Here is a 22,219-nt window from a genome sequence, read left to right as displayed (position 1 = left end):
TGTCAAAGCAGCTCGAATTGGCACTGGGACCAGCTTGGGTCTGGGAGGCGTGTTTTGCAATGTAGGGGGCCTACATGGACTAATGGGTCCAGGACTCATCACAGCTCCCACTAACAGTTGCTGTGGGAATTTGACAGTTCAGATGTGTCTTTGTCTCTCTCTCCCTCTCTTACTCTGTACTTCCAGTGGCTCAGCTGTCAGTCACTTAAGACATTAACGTCTTACAACTTTTACAGTATGAGGCTTCACAAATACACAGCCTCACACGTGCAGACACTACATGGTTACGTATACAGGCCCTGCAGTGCTCAGCGGTGGTCTGCTTAGAGAAATTCTTCCTCACCCGGAGAGAGAGACAGGAGATCCCAACACTCCTCTCCAGCAAGAATGACATGGTTTTCCCCTGAAATTTGTCACTTCTCAGACTTTGTCCCTGCACCCACCCACCTCCTTCCGCCTTCCCGGTCAAACGGGCACTCCTCGGAACGCAGTGCTGCCGAAGTCTCCACTGCGGTGACTGACGGCCTCGTGGACGACGACGCCATACGCACCGGGAAGACTGTGGGCTTCATTCGCCGCCCGGCATGTGGCTGGGACGCGCGATAAGACGGGGCAGGCACTCCCGCCGAGCCGAGCACCAAGAGACCGGCGGGCGGGGGAGCTGGGACGGCATCCGCGCCCCGCCCGCCGCGTGCCCGTCGCTGCGGCAGCGCGCCCCGCCCCCGTCGCTAGGGAAGTGAGGTCAGCAGTATGGTGGCTGGGGGCCGGAGGAGCTGAGGCGCCGGTCGTGTCGGGAATCCGTGTCCATCTTGCACGGGAGGTGCGGCGACGGGCTTGATTCTCTCGCTAGTGTCGAGCGGCGAGACCAAAGCCGCGATGGCATCCGAAACCGTAGGACTGTGAGGCATCAGAACGAGAGCCAGCAGACCGGGCAGAGCAACAGAACCGGGTCGCGGACGAGCCGAGCTGCCGCCATGGAGCTGAGGGTTGGGAACCGGTACCGGCTGGGCCGGAAGATCGGGAGTGGCTCCTTCGGGGATATCTACCTGGGTAAGGAGGATGGCTCGCTGTAGATTTAGCTGGCCGTTTTCTGGCTGTGTGGAGATCATCGAGGGCCTAGCCAGGTCGGGCCAAGTACCTGGGCTAGGGATACAGCAGCAGTAATTTAATATTTCGTTGACATCATGTCCTAATTTGGATGGTGCGGAAATCGGGAATTCTGGTTTACTCGGCTGCCTCTTCTCATTGTTGTCTAGTGACCTTGGGCACCGTTCGAGTCTGTAAAATGGGCATAAGGGTAAAAATCGCTTCCTCTCAAAACAAGGAATGAAAAAACCCAAAATCGCATAAACCCTGAAAACGCCACAACCCATCGCATTCGAAAAAACGTTTCGGGAAGGAAACATACCACGGTTAAATATCGCTGCAGTGGACTAGGAAAAATTGTTGTCAGAAGGATGTTTCCTTCTCCTGTGAGGCCTAAAAAAATTACACAAGTACAAGTGAATAGATTGCAGTAAAAAAAAACTTTAAATCCTGGTAGTTTGGCTAATCCTGTTCCTGACCGTTACTAATCGTGATCGCTGTGCAATTGTAAAATATAAAGGATTGGAATTGTCTTTGCCAATCCATTATTATAGCCCTCTAACATAGCCTACTGCTACTGTTTATGACAAGCACAGGTAGCGGGTGCAAAACATTTTGAAAGCGGATAATACTCTGCATATTTCGCAAACTCTCAAGCCATGTGAAGTGGATTAAATCGAAAGAAATATGAGCATTACGTCCCGCCTGGTAGACACAAGTGTTCTGCTTTTGAAAATGGTGTTAACCTAGAAAAGCAAATCAGGGAAGGGGGAGTTTGCAAGGGTTAAGTTTCATCGACTGCGTATTTGTGGAAGATAAAAATAATGTCACTTGCTAGCTTATGTGGTACGCTTGCAGTGCATGCAGTATGACAGGTGGGGGTTGTTTTTCCGTACATCTTGCAGTGCACAGCTGGCATTCCAACATAATTCGTTACCTAAAGCTGCTTGTTTACAGCAAATGAAATACTGGTTATCCATAAGACAGATCATATGCTTGATGAAAAATACGCATATTTAACTGAAGGCATGTGGTGGTCTAGAGTCAGAGAATGTGATTCTTCCTCTCTGCAATGCATGTGTAGAAGATTGAAGATGTGACCATAGAAGATTGTGGTAAAGCTAGTGCAAAAATCCTTGTTAGCTTCCACTGGGAATTTGGGGGACAATTAAGACAGCAGTTAAAATCTGAAAAGTCTGAAATGATTTGAGAAATTTAAACTTGACTATTGCTCAGATAAATCAGATTGTATTACAGTATTAATATCAAGTGCAAGGGAAATAAACGTTTATGTGTGACTTTTATCTCTATGAATGCAGCTTACACCAGCGAAGTTGCACAGAAAGTAATAGTTCCCTGTATGCTAGTGTATATATTAATGCCATACTGAATTCTATGCAATAAATCCTCTGGGTTTTACGGTTTTTTTTTTATGTCTATATAGTTGTCATGGATTTAGTCTCAGGGCTTATTGGAAATGTCATCCCATTTACATGAAGCATGGCTCAGGCATGGAACTAGCCTGGAAGTACATTAATGGAAGATCCTGGTGGCCTTTATTTTTCCAGGGAAAATTACTGTCTTTCAAGAACTGAAGCCTTTTGTAGAGTCCCATTTGCTTTGCTATCCATTATGTGGTAGAACAGATGTTTGAAAACTGTGGTTTTTTGTGAAAACGAAATGTGGTCAGTTTTTTATAAAACTCCATTTACTGCTCCGTTGCTCAGACTGTACAGGAGACACCAGTGTCTTAAAATAATTTCTAAAGTTATTTCAGAAGTCAATATTTATATTTAAGTAGACGTGCTTTCTGATAGGCCTCAGTGAATTTGTGGATTATTTCAGTGTACATTCCCAGCTCAGTTTTATGCTTTGAAGATGAAGATTTGACTATTTTTGCCTGTTTCCAGTCCCCAGGTTTTGTCTTAAATGCAGATAACAGGGGTGTTGAATACATGTGAGACTAGAGAGGAACCTCTAGTTAGGCTTTTGAAAGTGGGGATCAGATCGAACTATAGGTGGTGTACTTCACATAATCCTGAACCATGAGATAAAGCAGAAAAGGGCCAAATTCCTGAAGTAGAGAGACTCGGAGATAATGTCCGTGAAGTGTCACATGTTTCCTTTTGCTATTTCCTTTTTTTCTTATAGCTTGTAAGTTGCTTGGCTGTGACAGTGTGTATTTTCTTGACTGTTTCTATTTAAGAATGTCAGTTTCTCCCTACATGCTTTGAAAGTGAACAGGTAAGCCTTTTTTGATTCTTAAAACAAGAATTTAATAAGATTTAAAAGAAAGCTTTTGCAGACTGCATATTCTTTAGTCTAGATAAGCTGCCTTCCAGCCAAGTAAAATGAGGTGTCAGGGTACAGCCGGACTATGTTGAGATCTAGGGAAATTGTAGCCTCTATTTCCAAGACATAAGAGGAGGTGATTTGAATTCTTAGTACTTCTTCCATTGGCGGGTCAATTTGCCACGTTCATAAAGATTAATTCTGACCGTTTTTACCACAAACTGGAAGTGGAAAGACATTCCTGAGAAGATACACTTGATTTAGTTTTGTTATTTTTCTGGGGGTTTTTTTGTTTGTTCTTTTTTTTTTTCCAATGGGATAGCAGCAATTTTGGATTCTCATTATACAATAGTTTTCTCTTGTAATCCTAGTCTGTTGGAGAGTGTCTGTAAAGTTTCAGAAGAATTTTTAGGTAATCGTGGCTGAAAGTACTTAATCTCTGTACGTTTGCCATTGAGGAGTAGTTTGTTGATGCTCATTTTGTTTCAGTCTTGGCAAAGGAAATGCATCTTAAAAATATTTTGACCAATGTTTTAATTCTTCTGGTTTTAGGAACTGATATTGCTGCCGGAGAGGAGGTTGCAATAAAGTTGGAATGTGTGAAAACCAAACATCCTCAGCTCCACATCGAGAGTAAAATCTACAAAATGATGCAGGGTGGAGGCAAGCAAACTATTTTCCTTCTTCAAAGATTTTACTGCTTTTACACCTTTGATCTGTCTGCCACCTGACAGTTAATGTTTGGGATCTCTTTTGAGAAATAAGGAGAAGGTGGGAAAGGCAGCAGGGTAGATAAAGAGCAGCATTTTAGTTCTGCAAGGGTTGTAGAGGAACAGTTCTAAATCCATGGCTATCATGCTTCATGATAACCAGTAAGATCCTCCAAAGTTTCTCATGGTTCCCAAAATATTAAAGTGGGAGGACCTTGTGCAATGTGAAACAAAGTTTCATCCCAGAACAGTGCTTTATTTCTGATTCTCATGGATCAGTGAAAGATGGTAACCGCTACTTTGGACCATTTCACCTGACTTGCTTATTATGGTAGCACAATTCTAAACTTTTAGCAATCAGGTTATTTTTTGTTGTACATGTTAGTATTATTTTTGTCTGTGTTACAAATATTTCCTTGCTGGGAGAGTTCAAAGACAAAATGGCACTGGTAGTGGAGAATTGGAATGCAGCAACTTCTTAGCTACTGTGTGTTGCTTTGCTACAGTAACTTGCTCATATATTTTGAAATTCTGGAAATGTAGCATTCCTGTGCAGTTCTGGGACATAAACCCGGTGTAGTTCAGTTTTGTTTGTTTTATAGTCCCTTGAATTCTTCCCAAATGAGGATGTGCTTTGCATGAAGAGTGCATTCCATGCTGTATCTCAAGTACATGCCAAGTAGGGTAATAAGACTTCTAGAAATTGATAATAATATGTATTTGCATTTAGTTACTTTTTAATTCCCTCGTCATTCGGTTGCCACCTGTATGTAACCGAAATAGCCTTCATAGAATATCATGCTTCCTGTAAATTCAGCGAATTACGGCATTTCACACCAAAATGCATAGAATTAACTCTGAGTAAGTCAGAGTTAATCTGAATAAGGCTACCTACATGCTGGTTTAATTCAAAATATTTGAGCATTTCTACTTTTTTTTTTTTTTTTTTGTGAAATAAGGCTCCTGACTTCCTCCATAAATTTGGGCTAATTATCACACTGTAAAACTGAATGAATAATGCATCTCATGAACAATGCTACTTTGGTAGAGATTCACCAAACAGCAAATACCATGAAACTGAAGGAAAGACAAGAATATGAAGGAAGGGCAGAAATTCATTGCAAATTTTGATGGAGACAGATATTTCATGGTGATTTTGTAGGCTTTGAAACTAAGTTAATTTCTAAGGCTTTCCTCGTAGTGGGTTGTCAGGGTTTTATTTTCAAACTCCTGATTTGTGCCTTATTGCATCCTAGAGACTACATGAATATTACTCTTGGTAAAATGCTTGGAGTTCAAATCCAACAAAGATGCTCAATACTTTAAAGTTACAAGATAAGCATGAAGACTAGAAGGTTTCTGGGGAAAAGAAAAAAGGCTATTTTTAGACCTCTGTTGCTAGAATTTTGTATAGATTCTGCTAGAAGTTGTCCCACATTTAATTTGGAATGTCTGAACGTAAAATATTAAGCTTTGCTGTAAATGGAAACATTCATGGTAATGACACTCAGAATTAATATTAAGAGCCTTGAAGATTTGTGTGCATCAATTATATAAATCAAAATGTTATACTGAATAAATGATTTATTTTTTCCTAGTGGGTATTCCCACAATTAAGTGGTGTGGAGCTGAAGGGGACTACAATGTTATGGTGATGGAGTTGTTGGGACCGAGTCTTGAAGATCTCTTCAATTTTTGTTCAAGGAAATTTAGTCTCAAGACAGTCCTATTACTTGCTGACCAAATGGTAGGAAATGACTTTGTTACCTTGGGAGTGAAATATGTTGGGATATTGAATTTTTTTGATCATATTCATTTTATTTCTAAAATTTAGAGCTGAATAGGCTGTATTAATAGAGAAAAAAATCAAAAGTAGCTCTGTTTTTGTAAATCCAAACTATCCCATGAAAAGTGATTACCAGTTCTTTAAAAACTGAAACTGCACTGTTTGCAAACCGGGTGTTGCACTGCTTAAAGACTAAGAAATTTCCCCTAGAAAGTTTTTGGAAACAGATTGTCCTGGTTTTGTAAAATACACACGGGCAAAGAGCTGGAAAGGTTTGTCTGTTGTCTTCTAAATTGTTCTTTTTAATTCCCTTACATTTTACAATAGAAAGGGGAGTGGCCTCTTTCATTATTTAGACACCATTTCTAGTGTTTTTGTCAGAAAAAGATGTGTGCTTAGTCTCTTGACAATGGTGGTTTTTTTGTGGTTCTGTATTTAGATTAGTCGAATTGAATATATTCACTCTAAGAACTTCATCCACCGAGATGTGAAGCCAGATAACTTCTTAATGGGCCTGGGGAAGAAAGGCAATCTTGTCTACATAATAGACTTTGGACTAGCAAAGAAGTATCGGGATGCTCGAACTCATCAACATATTCCATATCGTGAAAATAAAAACTTAACGGGAACTGCCCGTTATGCATCCATCAACACTCATCTTGGAATTGGTGAGCTGGGGAAGGCAATAAATAGAAGCTTCAAGAGTGTCGATGCATGTAATCTTAGTGCAAGTCGATGTTGCTTTGTGGAGGCATAGGAGACAGTCCCTATTTTTGACACTAAGACTACAGCATGCATGGCCTTGTATATCTTTATTAAGTGGGATTCAGTCTATATTAGTCTGTTCAGTCTGAGTTTGTAATGCTTGGGAATTAGCACTTTTTAAAAATAACTGTAAGGATAAAAGGCTTTTCTTTTACTGAATGAGTTGGTCATGGGCATAGTAACACTCAGCTCTCTCTTGTTTTTGTAAGGGTTTTTATAACAATCTTGTTGCACAGACTTTTGTTTTGCCAGTAGAAAATGAAACCTAATGAGTTCACTTTTTTATGCTGTTGTAGAGCAATCTCGCAGAGATGACTTGGAGTCCTTGGGCTATGTACTGATGTATTTTAACCTGGGCTCCCTCCCCTGGCAGGGACTGAAAGCAGCAACAAAGAGGCAGAAATACGAACGTATCAGTGAAAAGAAAATGTCTACACCCATTGAGGTTTTGTGTAAAGGATATCCTTGTAAGTTACTCTTCTGTGACACTAGGACTATGTGTTCATTTTTTAGTGGTACATCTCCTTTCCTTATGTTAAATTCTACTACTCTTTTTCACCATCTGTCTCTCTCCTTCTCCTCTTCCCCTTACTTATCTCCCCATGATTTTACCACATGTGTGGTAAAAATACTATGCTGAAGACAGATCTTTTGTGTTCATAGAGCATTTCTAGGGATCCCTTGTCTCAACTGTTAAGTGCCCTCAGGAGGAAGGGTAGCATGGTACCCTGATTTGTGATGTAATTTTTGTGCGCCTGTTGGCTGGATAATTGGCAACAGACAAATAGCATTTTAACAAACTGCCTTTTTCTCTGTCTGTGTGGGTACTGTTTCTTGGATGAATTGGATTGTGTAGTCAGATGCATCTCTTATCTACTTTAGTTGTTTTGCTTGGGAATTATCATCCCAGGTTCATCTGGTTTTGCCTGCTGATGGATTAGAATTTGTGAGAAGCATAAGAAACACTGCTGTATCCTAGCATCATGCCTCAGAGCAGTTCTGTTTCTCAGTTTGTTATTTAGACCTCAACAACAATAAGCCATTTTTGAGTATTGTAAAATGATACTTCAGTTTGTTTTAAAACATAGTTACACTGGCTGTCATCAGAGACTATTTTAATTTCACAAAGAGTTCTGTCTCTTCACCCTCTTGTTACAATGACAAGAACTATAGTTTTTGTTTGGGTTGTGTGAAAATGCATCATTATGTGTTTCAAGTGTTGCTTCATGCATGTTCCTTTACATTCATGAATTACATGTTTTCTCAGGGGTTTACAGGCAGGGAAGACTAATCAGATTCTCTTGTGCCGTTAGTTAGAATTTCTTTCTTAATATAAATTGTTCTGTTATTTCATTTGGGAAAACCTAAAGTCAAAAGCTATTATTTTGATACTGCTGCTTTTCTCTGGTGCACTGAATTCACTACAGTATTCTTTTTTTTTCCTTTGTAATATTTTGCTTGCCCTTTAAAAAGAAGTGTTCAGACTATTGTAAATTAAAAATGTGTGGTGACTTACCTGGGAGACAAAGCAGACATGAATCTCTGTGTGTCTTAACAAAGAAAATGCTGTTCCATGTCCCACAATAAATTGTGTTCAATATGTTCCAAGCAAAGTTTTGAAACTTTTCTCCCCCACCCACCAGCTGTTGGTTAAAGAACTGTGTTATTGGGTCCTCTGTGCTGTCGAAAAAATGAGATCTTTGCCCGCTCTGTGATAGAAAAATAATTTCTTTTTCAGGATTGACATGATAGTGTTTCCTGTAGTGAATTTCCAGTATTAAATCATTATTCTTTTTCTTGTGTTAAGAAGAGTCCCTGCTTTTCAGGTTTGGATGTTTTTGACACAGAATTACAAAAAGCCAATGTGAAGCTGTAGATAAAAACCAGGTTTCCTTTAATTGCAGCCGAATTTGCCACATACTTGAATTTCTGCCGTTCTTTGCGTTTTGATGACAAGCCGGACTATTCCTATTTAAGGCAATTATTCAGAAACCTTTTTCATCGGCAAGGATTCTCCTATGACTATGTATTTGACTGGAACATGCTGAAGTTTGTGAGTAGCTCACACAGCTTTCTAAAACTTGGAATTTTTAATTGTTCTGGTTGGGTTCTGTTACTGCATTGTTAGTTTTGAGTACCTTAATTGATACTGTAAGATTGTCTTCCATATTTCCTCTTGGCAACTCTACTGTATAGACAGAAAGATCAGGAAATGAGGAGAAAGGCAGGAGATACAGGATCCATTTTATAAGGCTTGGATGACAACTAAATTACAGTTACAAAGCTTTTAATGTGGAAGGCTTCTTAGATCTTTTAGGGCAGTCACCAGGCTAGGTTGTGGAATTACTACTTTCTCCCACTTTGATCTTTATCAAAGGTCGTTTGCAACATTTGAGGAGGTGTCCAGCTGCTGTAACAGTACACGTGTACATTAACATTTTGAAGACTGTCCAAGCAGCTGTATGAACACAATTTACGGCAGTTCTCAAGAAATTTTACCAAAGCAGCTGGTGCCTTCTCAAACTTCAGTTCACACATTGTCCAGTACTTCTTTTTCAGTACTTTTATAAACATACAGTTGTAAAGAGTAATCCCCAAAGTTGTTCACTACTCTTGGCCCCTAGGGTGCAAGCAGAGCAGCTGAAGATGCTGAACGTGAAAGACGGGAACGAGAGGAAAGATTAAGACATACACGAAATCCAGCTGTACGTGGATTACCCTCTACTGCTTCTGGCAGGATAAGAGGAACACAAGATGTAGCTCCTCCTACTCCCCTTACCCCAACTTCACATGCTGGTGAGTAAGCAAGTAGCTGGGTAAGTGCTTTCTTGTAGACTAATTGGCAGTTTGTGTCTGGGCAGAGTTTGGCCTTTTGGTTTGGTTTTTTCTCCCTTGATTTTTAGTAGATTGAAGGTATTTACATATGCTCCTTCCCTGGCAATTGATACTTGTATTTCTATGAAATGTTGAACAGCCTTGATTCCTCGTTTGGTTATGTGGAATTTTTGTGTGCAAACAGCAAGAGTGTAATTTTTACAGTGACTGTGTTAACATGGCATTTCTCATTATGAGAATCTCATACCGTTTTTCTCACAGCCAACACCTCTCCTCGGCCAGTATCCGGTATGGAACGGGAAAGGAAAGTGAGTATGAGATTGCATCGTGGTGCCCCAGTCAATATCTCCTCGTCTGATTTAACAGGCCGACAAGATACCTCTCGCATGTCAACTTCGCAGGTAAAAAAAAAATAAATCTGTGTATTGGAAAAAATGAGGGTGATTTGATAAAGTTAATTTGCCAAAAGAACTTATCAGGTAATTGATGTAATTTCATACTGTTTTTGCAGGTGATGTTCATTCATGTAAATGCTTGACATTTAGCCTGAATAATGTGGGCGTAAAGAAATTTTTATTTTTACCTTGAGAGCAATGAGAGGATGCAAAATTCTAGAGGTGCAGCATTTTAACCTACTGCTATGGGATGTAGCTCCTTGACTCATAGAGTTTCTTATACCTGTTATAAGTGAAGAAGCAGAGTAAGAGACCGTAGTGAATCTTGTTTCTGGATCAGCAGAGCACACAATATTGGTGCAGAAAAGGCAAGAAGCATTTGGTGAAGAATAGAAGGTGCAATAGTGAATTAAGAGCACTGCACTACAACACCACGGTTGTAGTGCAGTGTTCTTAATTCAGAGCCCATAAGAGGCCACATATATGGATGCTGGATATGTTGCAGAAGGCTCATTTGAAGAGAATGGCAGGAGGATAATAATGATTCATAGTCGCATTGAAATCATCCTTGCTGCTCACAGTGACTTAGCAAAGAAATTCTAAGAATGTTTCTTTTTAGGGCTAACAGTGTTAAATGTGTTTCTATCCTTCCTCAGCATATTGACAGTCTTGTCCCAAACAGTGTGTAGCTTGGCTTTGTACAATTTACTTTCAGTCTTACTTACAAAATGGAAATCAGCCAATCTGTAGACATTCTGCAACATTTCTGGGAAAGCAGTATGTTAGGGGGACTATTGCAGTGACCTAGGGGTTTTTCCATCATGCCTCACTACTGTGCAGGAGCTCCAAGTGCATCATTTTTGCCAGGGACTTGTTCCTTGTTGACAGAGCACCTTGAAAAAAATTAACTTGGTTCCTTTTAGCTTCATCATTTAATTGGCAGAGTTAATTACTTTTGGATAGTACATGTTCTTACGTATGAAATCTTACTGCTTGAAAGAACAGTTTTTTAGATGGAGGCCGGGTGGATATGGATATTCAGACTGGACATCCCAATCTAACGAAGACTGAGAGTGAAGTGGGTTGGAGAAACAATTCCATTGTGATAAAAGCCAAGTGGCATTTGGGGTGGCGGGGAGTTTGAGCTGAATGATTTGTTTCACCATGTAGCTGGACAGATACTTATGCTTGCACAAGGGATGAACAGGAACAGAAATGACTGGGCAAGAATAGAGTGTAGGTGAGGTTTTCTGTACTGGCTTTGGTACAAGTTTCACCATCTTGTACTGTTCACTGAACTGCTATTCTTGCCACCAGAAATTCTCACGTTTAAATATTTTTAAATAGTTTGAAAACAAAGGGGAGAATTGTGCATAGTTATGGATCTTGTAAATTTCATAAATACCTGTTAGAAGAATGTAAAGAAGGTGCAACCAGACTGTTTGCAGCAATATCCAGTGAATGGACTATGGAGAGCGGGCACAAATTGAAATACAGGAAATTCCGTTTAAACATACAGAGAAACTTTTTTACTATGAAGGTGGGCAAGGAATGTAACAGGTTGCCCAAAGAAGTTGTGGCGTCTCCCTTTTCCAAATTACTTGGAGCCCAACTGGACATTGTCCTGAGTGTCTTGCTCTAGTTGACTGTGCTTTGGGCAGTGGGATTGGGCTACGTGATTTCCAGGAGTCCTTTTTGACCTTGAATATTATGTGAGGCTGTGATGCAGACTTCTCCCTGAACATTTACTTTAATATAAAGATGGTTTTGTGGCAAAATGTATATGCCAGATCTTTGGCAGTCTGAGCAAATCTCAGATGCTTTGTCTCTGTTAACAGTCACATAAATGAGTTATAGCAGTAACAGACAGAAGTGTAGCAATGCCCCTTGATTGTTTTAGGTGCAAGTACATCTTTAATGTTTTTGCTACGTTTGTGACGCGTCGCTCATTGTGCAGGTGACACTATTGTAAACATTTCAAAATACGAGTAATACAGTTGGTCTTGTAGATCCATTTTGGTTCTGCCTGGCCTGTAGAATGTGAACATTGTGAGAGCAGTGAGTGGTTTTCTGAGTGGTCTTTGGGCTGTTTTCTGAGTGGTCTTTAAACATCCAGATGTGTAATTTGTGATATGGGCCCATAGTACCATCTGGCTTAATGGCACATTCCATACCTGCTCTTTTTAACACTCTGCTCCAAGTACAGGACTGCTTGGTTGACTTCTTTACAGTCTCAAAAGCGGCCTAGTCAGTATCTTCTCTTGAGTTTGTTAGAACTAATAATTCATTGACTGCTGTATTCATTTAGTTCTTAAGACAGTGAACCACTGCTGGTATCTACTCATGGTGAACAAATAACGGTGTGTAACTAGTATAATTTGAACAGATTCCCATGGGCCTGTTGCAATTGGAGGGAAAGAGAGATTTGCAGGGGAAATGAGCTGGATTGGAAGGGACCTTAAAGATCACCTCATTCCAACCTCCCTGCCATGGGCAGAGAACCTTCCAATAGGCCAGGTTACTCAGAACCCCATTCAGCCTGGCCTTGAACATTTCCTGAGATGGAGAGTCCACAACCTATCTAGGCAACCTGGTCTAATGCCTCACTGCCCTTATAGTAAAGAATTTCTTCCTAATAAATAAATCTACCCTCCTTCAGGTTAAGGCCGTTCACCCTTGTCTTGCCACTATGTGCACTTTTACATGCCATGAGAATAGCCCCTCTTTAGCCTTCTTGCAAGCCCCCTTTGGGTACTGCAAGGCTACTCTCAGTTCTCCCCAAAGTCTTCATCTTCTCTTCTCCAGACTAAGCAGCCCCAACTCTCTCCGCCTGTCTTTGTAGGAGAGGTGCTCCAGCACTGTTGTCAACTTGTGGCTCTTCTCTGGACTCATTCTAACATTGTCAGCTTTGTTCTTGTGTTGGGGGCCCCAGAACTGGACACAGTACTCCACGTGGGTCTCACAAGAGCAGAATAGAGGGTAAAATCCCCTCTCTCAAGTTGCTGGTCACTTTTCTTTTGATGCAGCCCAGGACATAGTTGGCTTTCTGGGCTGCAGGTGCACATTGCTGAGTCATGTTGAGCTTCTAATCTATGAACACACCCAAGTTTTTCTCCCCAGAGCTAATTACGATCCATCCATTCTTCACCCAGCCTGTACTTATGCTTGAGGCTGACCTGATCCACATGCTGGACCTTGCAGTTGACCTTGTTGAACTGCATGCAGCTCCCAAAGACCCACTTCTCAAGCTTGTTAAGGTCTCTTTGGATGGCATCCTTTTCCCTACAGCCGGTTGACTGCACCACACAGCTTGTTGTTGTCAGCACATTTGGTGAGGGTACGCTTGTTTCCACTGTCCATGTTGCTGACAAAGATTTTGAACCGCGCTGGTCCCAATACTGAGGGACAAACACCACTCATCGCTGTTTTCCACTTGGACATTGAGCTCACTGACCACAATTCTTTGAGTGCAACCATCCAGCCAGTTCCTTATCCACCAAGTGGTCCATGTGTCAAATCTGTGTCTCTGCAGTTTAGAGACAGGGATGTCATGCAACACAGCATCCAGTGCTCTGCACAAGTTCGGCTGGGTGATACATGTGGCTCTTCTCTCATCCACCACTGCTTAGCCACACTGTAAAAAGTCCCCAAATTTGTTGGAGTCAATTCAGCTTTTGTGAAGCTATGTTGTCTAACACCAATCACCTCCTTATTTTCCATGTGCTTTAACATAGTTTCCAAGAAGATCTGTTACATGACTTTGCCAGGCACTGAGGTGTGACATATTTCCCTTTATAAAACTGGGGGTTATGGTTTCCCCTTTCCAGTCAGAGGGAACTACACTGGACTGCCATGACATCTCAAATATGATGGATAGTGGTGTAGCCATTTACTCGGCCTGATCTCTCAGAACCTCTGGATGGACATGTGTCATCAGGTCCCACAGACTTGTGCATTTTCAGGTTCTTTAAACAGTCCCAAAGCCAGTCATCTTCCGCAGTGGATGGTTTTCATTTTCCCAATCCCTGCCTTCATCTTCTGCAACTTGAGTGGTGTGGCTGAAACACTTTACTTAGACTATAGCTTATAACACTACTGCTTGAGCTTGCTAGAGAAAATTCACTTTTCATTTTCCCAGTTGTCACTCTCTTGCAGGCAGGATGGTGCAAGTTGTAGGCGTTGATAGCTTATGCTCTTTACAGTTTTCATAATACTAAAGTAGCTCTTCTGTAATCAGAATTTATCCTTTGATGTTAGCCAGGTCAATAGTTATAGCCATGAGTTTTCCATTATCTGTATACCTTGTTCTTAGGAAAACCTCAAGTATTTGAGACATTAGTTTTGTTATTTCATTTACTTTATGCTTTGGTTTGGTAATGCAACAGTGCATCTGTAATCTCCACCTCTATTTATCTAAAGGACAGGTTGCTGCTTGTTAAATTCTGGACAATGAAATGTACAGATGTTATTCAGACAAGGAAAGCTACTAGCCTCTAAGTAGAGTTCTTAAAGATGACTACTCCACGTGTTTATCTTTCTTTTTTCCAAACTGAATTCTGATCAAATAAGACTGAAACTGAAAAACTAAGGCTGTGAATGCAAATAATAGGAACCAGAGTTCTCTTAGGAAAAGGAGGCATTCTCAGAGAAATTTGATAATAGGAACTGCAGTTCTATTACGAAAACTAGGCATTCTCAGAGAAATTTAATGCTCATGGAAAAATGGTAATTGCTAAGCATAGCAAAATAGATGTCATTGCCGGCATCCAAGATAGTGTCTGCATAGCACCTAAGTCATTCTTCTCAAAAAAGACATGCAGTTTCTAACACTAAGTAACAAGCATTTATTGAAGTACTGCTGTGTGTTATGAAGTGGTTCGTGAAATTTAAGTGTTTCTAATGAAATTATGTAAATTCTATGGCACATGTTATTCAGTACTTTTCTGGATTCTATGAAGTGAATGCAACAGCAGAAAACCTGCAAGTTGTGAGTTCACAGTGATAAACATCAGTGGGAGCTGAGTGGTCGAGCACAGTCCATTCAAATGTGTATTCCTGAAGTACTCCAAATTCTGGTTAGGATGAAGAAGTGGAGGCTGTTTTCCTGTATGGGGGAGCTGTATCTGTGGTAAGTAATGACTGAGGAGGGAGATGTAATGTTGGAGAAGTTAGTGTGGTTTCTGTAATGAAAAGGCACAATTTCCTCCTATGTATGATACAGTAATGAACAGAAGTGGACATGTTATTTTGTGTCATTAGTTAGATGGATTGGGAGAACAGATTGTACAGTGTAAGAGTTTCAAATCTACTTCTTTCAGTTTGTACTGAAAGCTAAGAAAGTGTCATGAGTGAGTTGGTGTGGTGTTTGAGACCAAATGATTTTAACAGGAATTAATGTTTAAGGAGAAAATATGTGAAGAACCTATCACATAAAATTAAAACCACTCACAAGTAAAGAAGGGCAAAATAGAGGTCTAAGTGAAAGTAGTTACCTACTGAAACAACTTCTAAAATAAGTAGATCATCTCTCCTCCTTTGCATAGAGACTCGATTAATTTCTAAGTGGTGTGTTCAAGTTTAAAGCAAACCTAAATTTCAGCTCTGTGTGCAGTGTGTTAGACAGAAAATCATACCAACTGTTAAAAGATTCATCTGCTCCTGAACACTGAGTTGTTCCCTAAGTCTCCTTTACACAAAGTTTTTAAACATTAAGAGGTGTAATAAAGGAGGTAGTAAATGAGGTAATGAGTATTCTAGTAAAAACTACTTTGAATCAGTTCTGCTCGTCCACGTGCACAGACTGAATCCTGAAAGCATGATCATCTCAAGAGTCTAGTTATGGGTGAGTAGTCTTCATTTCCTTCAATGAAAGGTTCAGTCTGACTGCTCATGGTTACACAGTAAGTTGTTTAATATTTTTTTTCTTGAATGTAACATGTTCAGCACCCAACAGTCAAAGCTGTGGCAAATTCCAATTGGTAATAGAGGTATTCTCTGTAGTTGAAAGGAAAGATTGAAGTGCTGCACAAAGAAATATTTGATTATGGCTCTTTGATAGAAGAAGGTTTTAAAAGACTGTAGCCAACACTGGCATTGAATAACTTAAGTGTTGTGCCATACTTCAAGTGCTTCTTCATTTTTCATTTCTGTATCCACAAATCTTTCTCCACCCATCTTAATAGGCATCATACTCTGTGTTGTTCTTCTGACCCTGTCAGCTTCCTTTGAGGATTAATGATTTGTTTCTTTTACGCACCTCTTAATATGATGGAAATGTCTTATAGAAGTCTGAAATCAGAGCTTCTCAAAAGATAGAGTTGCTACTGCAAGTTCAGGTTGGATTTTTATTAAGACATCTTTATATATTGGGGCAGTGGAACTGTTAAAAATTGCTGTCTTTTCCCCTACCTCAGAATAGCATTCCTTTCGAACACCATGGCAAGTAGCTGCTCGTCTCCTTTCGTTGGAAGGCAGCACTGGGTGAGTGCTTCTCATTCGACACCAAAACATTGTATGGGACGGGGAAAAAACTCTTTGGAAACATCCGACTTTGCTTCTTCTACTCATGTGATCTCATATTGTATCTGTGCCTTCTGGTCAGATGCTTGATGAAGCACTGATTTTTCTCTAACTTAAAAGCAAATGTCTTTCCAAAAGCTGAGTTACTACTGCTGTTCCACTTGGACTTTTAAGCAGAGTTGACAATAATGTGACTTTAAAAGGTCCCTAAAATTGTTCAAGTATCAACAATAAAGTAAAATAACCAAGTCAAAATATTAGCTGTATGAGAATTACGTGTCTTTCCAAGGATATTGATGCAGCAGTATGTCATCCATTAAAAAACAGATCTGCTTCAGAATCATAAAAGCAAAATTACCTGTATGAAGACTCAATTGACAGTATTGCTCAAATGAGGCTCTGTCTTGTCTTTTCATTAATGGAATGTTCTACTACAGCCATGTCCATTTTTCACTGTTCTCCATGCCTTATGAACTCTCATTTTAAAAAACTCAGATCTGTTCAGATCTATATTTAAAACAAACGTTCACATACTAACAGGAATAGTTGACCATGAGCATCTCAGAGGTAGGCAGACTTGAATTTAGATATTACCAAGTCCTTTCCACTGTTCAGTGCAGTAGAAGTCTCTGCCTTTCTGTGTGCAGCTTTTGGCTTTTTAGTCTGTTCTGCTTTTGGCAATAATAGGTTTCATATGAGAAATAACAGCTTTCAGTTGGAATCTGAACCTTAGTGGCTGAGGGATACTTTTCTTAAGTATTTCAAGAGCTTCTTTGATTTGCTATATATTAAAAAAAAAGCTGTGAGATTTTTCTGTTCCTTAATAAATTGTTGTGTAACTCTTGTCTGCTGTCTCACTTTCTCTATAAAGCTTAAGCTTGCATTAATCCTGTATCTCTAGTTGGTGAAGAGTCCTGCTATTTCTCTTCTGTTTTCTCCTTCTGCTTTGTGTGCTTGGCTGACTCTGCACAACCTGCTTCTCAAACATTGTATATCATTAAAAAGATCCAACTGTAAATGACAGCTTAGCACTTTAAAGACCAGTTATCAGATCTTAGTAAAAAAATAGATGTTACAAAAAATGCAAAAAAGTAAACCTAAAGCTTTGCATTGAAAAGCCTGTATGCAGGAAACATGCACATTCGGGTCTAGTCTGGTATGTGGCTACATTGGTTGGCCTATACTGTATGCCTTAGTATTTGTAGTTGTTCACAACTGAAACGAATACTGAATACCGATCCAGCTACTTAGATGTTTCTTGCTTCTTAAATTGCGGAGATGTATAGTTTTTCACTTTCACGGTGAAAGTGGTAAGAAATAATGCTACGCTTACTTCAGTAGGTCAAGCTATGGAAATACAAGAGGTATCTTTTAACACAGTGTCCCATGGACAGAGAAAAGCTATTGAAAATAATGAATTTATTTTTTACCTTCTTAATATTTTTTAAAAATTAATTATCCATTGAGTCTATTAATGTGCGTTGATAGTGTTTTGATCTGGTTGGTTTGTTCTTCTGCACATGTTTATGCTCTGTCTAATTTTCTTCAAAACATGCCCTCTGACTGGAAAGGTGAATTTTCCATGTTAACTTCTAATAAAAGAGGAAAATGGTAGGGAACTTTGTGTAGCTATAGGTGGATGTGAAACATTATATTCCTCACTGAATTTTAAATTCACACACTTATATTTTGGCAGTTGATAGTTTAGAAGTACATTGCAAGACACTTGTATGTTAAGTGGAAGGATATGTGCTGATGTTGTCTTGTTTTTTGGCTTTGGTAGATTCCTGCTCGGGTTACTACCAGTGTTCTCCAGTCTGCTGTGCACCGGTGAAAATTATTTTGCCATGGAGGGCAGATAATGCATGGCTGATCTCCCATGTTATCAATGGCTTTACTAGCAAATATACCCTAAACTAGAGCGGAAATTGGAGTTCTCCATGTGACCTAAAAAGCTCTTGGAGGAACATGCAGAGACTCCAGCAGCTGCCATTACAGGACGCTTTTGCCAGAAACCCAATGACCTTAAGAGAACCCTGTGGTAACAGGGCTGGAAAAGAAAGATGGTTTACAGAGTTCACCGCCTGTTACTGGATGGCCATTTCAGTTTTCCCTCCACAGGCGGCAGACTTTACTCCCTTTTTATTATTCTACTGTAACTATAAATCTTTTACTTGGTTTAAGAAAGTTTTTTGTATCATTTTGCTAAAATTATTGGCTTACTTCTCTGTAAAGAACTCTTGCTTTTGTCTGATTTAAAAATGTAGAGTATAAACAAACCTGAACTAAAGATAATGACTTGAAATTTCTTGTTTAAAAGATTAGTCTGCCAGGGAACATGTAAATGAATCAAAACCATCTGCTGTTATTTAAATTGTTTACTTTCACGTATTGTCCCATTCTGAGTTGGTTTTTTCATGAAGATTTTAAAACTGTTAGAAGTTTATTTTACTGTTTGCTGTCTTCATTCACACTGGACATTTAACTTTCTGTGTAGCACAAATGAATTTTTTAATACTCATTGTGTTTCATAGAAGAGGATAACTAAATACCCTGCAGGAGAGTCTTAAGTATAGTAGAGATTGTAATGATGAATTTCTTTTTTGTAAAGAACATTAAGAACAAAGTAAAAGACTGGCACTTGAGGGATTTAGAATTAGAAAGCTTGTTCTGTCTTTCTGCTTAGTTTGGGTGAATGGATACTTTCAAACATTGTTTTTACTCAGAAAATTTTGTTTCTTCTCCGCTGAGGCTGATTAGCTTGGAGACTGTTACAAGTGCAAAATAGACATTGCTGCTGAATCTTCAGAGAATTTGCATGTTTCATTCAGTATCCACATGTTTATAAATAAATACAGTGATTTAGGCCTTCTGTTACATGCCAAGACTCAAAAAAGGAATTCTTATACCAAAAAAAAAACAAAAACTAAACACCCTCACAAACATAGTAACCTATTCTTGCCATAAAATCTTGAGAATTTTTACAATTCAGATGCATATCATATTTAATTCTTAAGTATATTTAACCTGAGAATGCCCAGAGTAATTTAGCTAGGCATGAATGACTAAACATGCTCAGGTTGTTGCAGGTATTGTTGGCTCCTGTTGGTTATGAAATATGGGAAATTCTTCATACTGTCTGTTACTGTAAATGGTCTTGTAAAAGTACGTGTTCTGTCCTTACGGTACTTGGAACAGTACCAGAACTCTTTATGACTGAAATTATGGGAAGTTCTGTGCTGGAAGGTATGTACAGAGATTTTGTTTGAACAGTTAGGTATTTTGAGAAATGGAGACAATTTTTAAAGGTATATTGGTCTGCAGATTTTTATGAAGAGTAGTTTTTATTTTTTGGGTGTTTACAAATTCTTTTTTGCCCCTCTCAAAAGTCCCCGTAACAAGAATTATCATTCTTCTTTGGATGCTTTCATAACATTAGCTATTTGCTTGTGTGTACTCTGGGTCAGACTGGGGAAATGTGTGTTTGGGGAGAGTATAGTGGAAAAGTGCAAGAATTTGATTGATTGGTAAGTTTGCATAAGAGAGTTATTTCCTCAGTTACGATAGACTTCGGTATTTTAGGCATGTGCACTACCATTTGAGCAGTTTTACACTTCACTGTGCTTTTCTTGTAAATACCTGTGGTTAATAGTGTAGTGTTTGAGGGACTGAAAAAAACAGGCTTTTTATTTCCTATGTATCTGGACCATTAGATTGCTGTACTATACTTAAAAGTTGACTGCAGATTTCTAGAATTGTACTCACTTGTGGGCAGTTTTTGTCCTCATAATAGCTAAATTCCATCATGCAGAAAATAGTTGGACTGTCTATATAAACCTGTGTACAAACCAGTATCTCAAAGCACTTCATTTGTACTACCACTGTATTTGTGTAATTTAACAGTTGTGTAAATACATTCATAATAACTTCTGTTCTTCTTGGTGTAACTTACTGACTTGCAATGAATCTTCACCATTTACCTGATGCAACTCTTTTCTTTTTTCTCCTTTCTTCCTTTTTTTCTTCTCTTTTCTCATTTCTCTCTTCTTTTTTCTTTTTTTCAAGGGATTTCTGTACTTGCAAAGAATATTGTCAGTTGCAAACATTTGAAGATACTGTCTTGGTAGCAAAACTTTCAGTGAAAGAGTTTGGTAGTTATGATCCTGGGGTGTACAGGAAGAAAGAGAAAGCATTAATTACTTTGCTCACAGAAAGCATACCTTTTTGCCAATTTAAAGGTAAATGTTTTTGTTTGGATACTTCTTTTTTTTCCAGAAGTTTTTAATTTTGTACAAAAGCTTTTGCGTATCAAGTAATGCAGGGTATTGATAAGAAAGTCTAGTAGGGGAATTGAGATTAGATCAGTTATGGTAGCTAAGATAAAGGCAAGAAAAATAGTGAGCTGTACTCACAGTGGTGCCCTGTATAATAAAATTCCAGATTTTGCTATGTGATTCTCAAAAGTCTATTATAACGTGAGGGTAGGCGCACCTTCAGGAACCCTCTGTATTTTCTTATTTACAGACCTTTAGAAGTTGGAAGGATATTTTAATTTCTTCTCATGGTTTTCACTTAAAATTGTGTATATGCTTTTATATGGAAAATACCACCTGTGCCGCTGTTTTACATAATCTTGAGTGGTTACAGAGTCCTTGAGTTTTTGTGGTACAAGTACTTTAAAAAAAAAAAAGAAAATAAATCCTCTGCTTTAAGAGAGCTATTAAGAGAAAACATTTGAGTCCATGTATTCCATGTTAGCTTCATGAAAATATTCAAAGTACTCTTTGGAGGAAGGCATGTTGATGAAGTCATAGTTTCCAGTAGGAAAAATGTTATGAGCATAACTACTTATCTTTGTTTCCTCATGTCCCAGACCCTTGAGTATAGCATTGGCTAGAGGAGCATACATGTTGATTTCAAAAATATTTAGTTTCTCTTTTAAAATAATTAAGTAAAAAGGTGTTGATTTTGTTCTTTGACTTTTGCTTTACAAGAGGTGCACTTTGTGTACAAAATACCAAATTAAAACAAACAATGCTACTGTTTTTTTAATTGTGCTGGGCCATCTGTTCAGAAATCAAAATTTAAGCTTTGAGATTGTGAGCAAGTGTAATCCATCATGAACTTAATCCTACAGCAGCTTCTAAAATTCACTGGATGAGTTAGGTCAATAATAAAAAGGTTTTACTGTGAAAGAATGCGGTATTTTGTTATTAAAAACAGTATGTTTCCCTTTGATTCATTCAAGTGACAGTTATTGATTTTACATGCATATGTGTAGATTTAAGTGACTGTCTGAACCTGAATTGGTATAGACTATGTGTATTGTTCAATACTTTTGTGCAAGGAGAGTGCTCAGAGGCCTGGTCTTCAGTAAGAATCTGTTTCACAGCCAAATCATACCGACTTTTTCAGCAGATATTTGCACAGTATTAACACTTTACAACTTCTTAGATGTTGGTGGGTTTTTTCCTTGCTTAATATTATTAAGACTAGTATGGTTTGGTTCTTCTGTCAAAACCATTATATGCTTCAGGCAGAGGGATAGTAGAAAATGAGCGGAGAACTGTACATACAGAATCTACAAAAATATGCCTAAAATGTTCTTTGTTAATCACATTTTGGGCAGTTCTTGATTCAAAATGCTTAAGGTATAGGTCTGAGATATATATGTATGCCTAATGGACAAAGAGAAATGTGAAAAAGTGGAAAAAGGGGAAAATGTCGCAGATCATCTTAAATTATTAAGCCCTAGGCTACAGTGTCTTTACCATGACCAATCCAGGATGTTTGGGATGGGATGTGGAACAAGAATTCATTTGGTACATTAT

General features: G+C 38.9%; 1 protein-coding gene across 2 annotated transcripts; it reads left to right on the top strand.

The window, feature by feature from the left end:
• Positions 1 to 746: 746 nt before the first annotated feature.
• Positions 747 to 21,586, top strand: CSNK1D (casein kinase 1 delta). Of its 2 annotated transcripts, XM_063175913.1 has the most exons (10): positions 822 to 1,050; positions 3,931 to 4,041; positions 5,687 to 5,835; positions 6,314 to 6,542; positions 6,936 to 7,106; positions 8,544 to 8,692; positions 9,264 to 9,435; positions 9,736 to 9,875; positions 16,283 to 16,349; positions 18,172 to 21,586. In XM_063175913.1, the coding sequence occupies exons 1-9, from the start codon at positions 975 to 977 to the stop codon at positions 16,313 to 16,315; spliced, it is 1,230 nt and encodes a 409-aa protein (XP_063031983.1). In that variant the 5' UTR covers positions 822 to 974; the 3' UTR covers positions 16,316 to 16,349; positions 18,172 to 21,586. The 2 variants fall into 2 exon arrangements, with proteins under 2 accessions (XP_063031984.1, XP_063031983.1); XM_063175914.1 differs by lacking the exon at positions 16,283 to 16,349 and having other exon boundaries at positions 747 to 1,050.
• Positions 21,587 to 22,219: the final 633 nt, after the last annotated feature.

This window comes from Melospiza melodia, chromosome 24 (assembly GCF_035770615.1).
Source record: "Melospiza melodia melodia isolate bMelMel2 chromosome 24, bMelMel2.pri, whole genome shotgun sequence".
In the NCBI taxonomy this organism is placed as follows: domain Eukaryota; kingdom Metazoa; phylum Chordata; class Aves; order Passeriformes; family Passerellidae; genus Melospiza; species Melospiza melodia.
Note: the sequence above shows the minus strand (reverse complement) of the source record. Positions and strands in the feature narration are given on the sequence as shown.

What these genes read in the sequence shown, in the direction of transcription:
- CSNK1D (XM_063175914.1), top strand. Translation starts at nt 975, where the DNA reads ATGGAGCTGAGGGTTGGGAACCGGTACCGGCTGGGCCGGAAGATCGGG. An exon ending in TTTGTGTAAAGGATATCCTT is followed by an intron (nt 7,107 to 8,543) that starts GTAAGTTACTCT and finishes CTTTAATTGCAG; the next exon opens with CCGAATTTGCCACATACTTG. An exon ending in ACTGGAACATGCTGAAGTTT is followed by an intron (nt 8,693 to 9,263) that starts GTGAGTAGCTCA and finishes CTTGGCCCCTAG; the next exon opens with GGTGCAAGCAGAGCAGCTGA.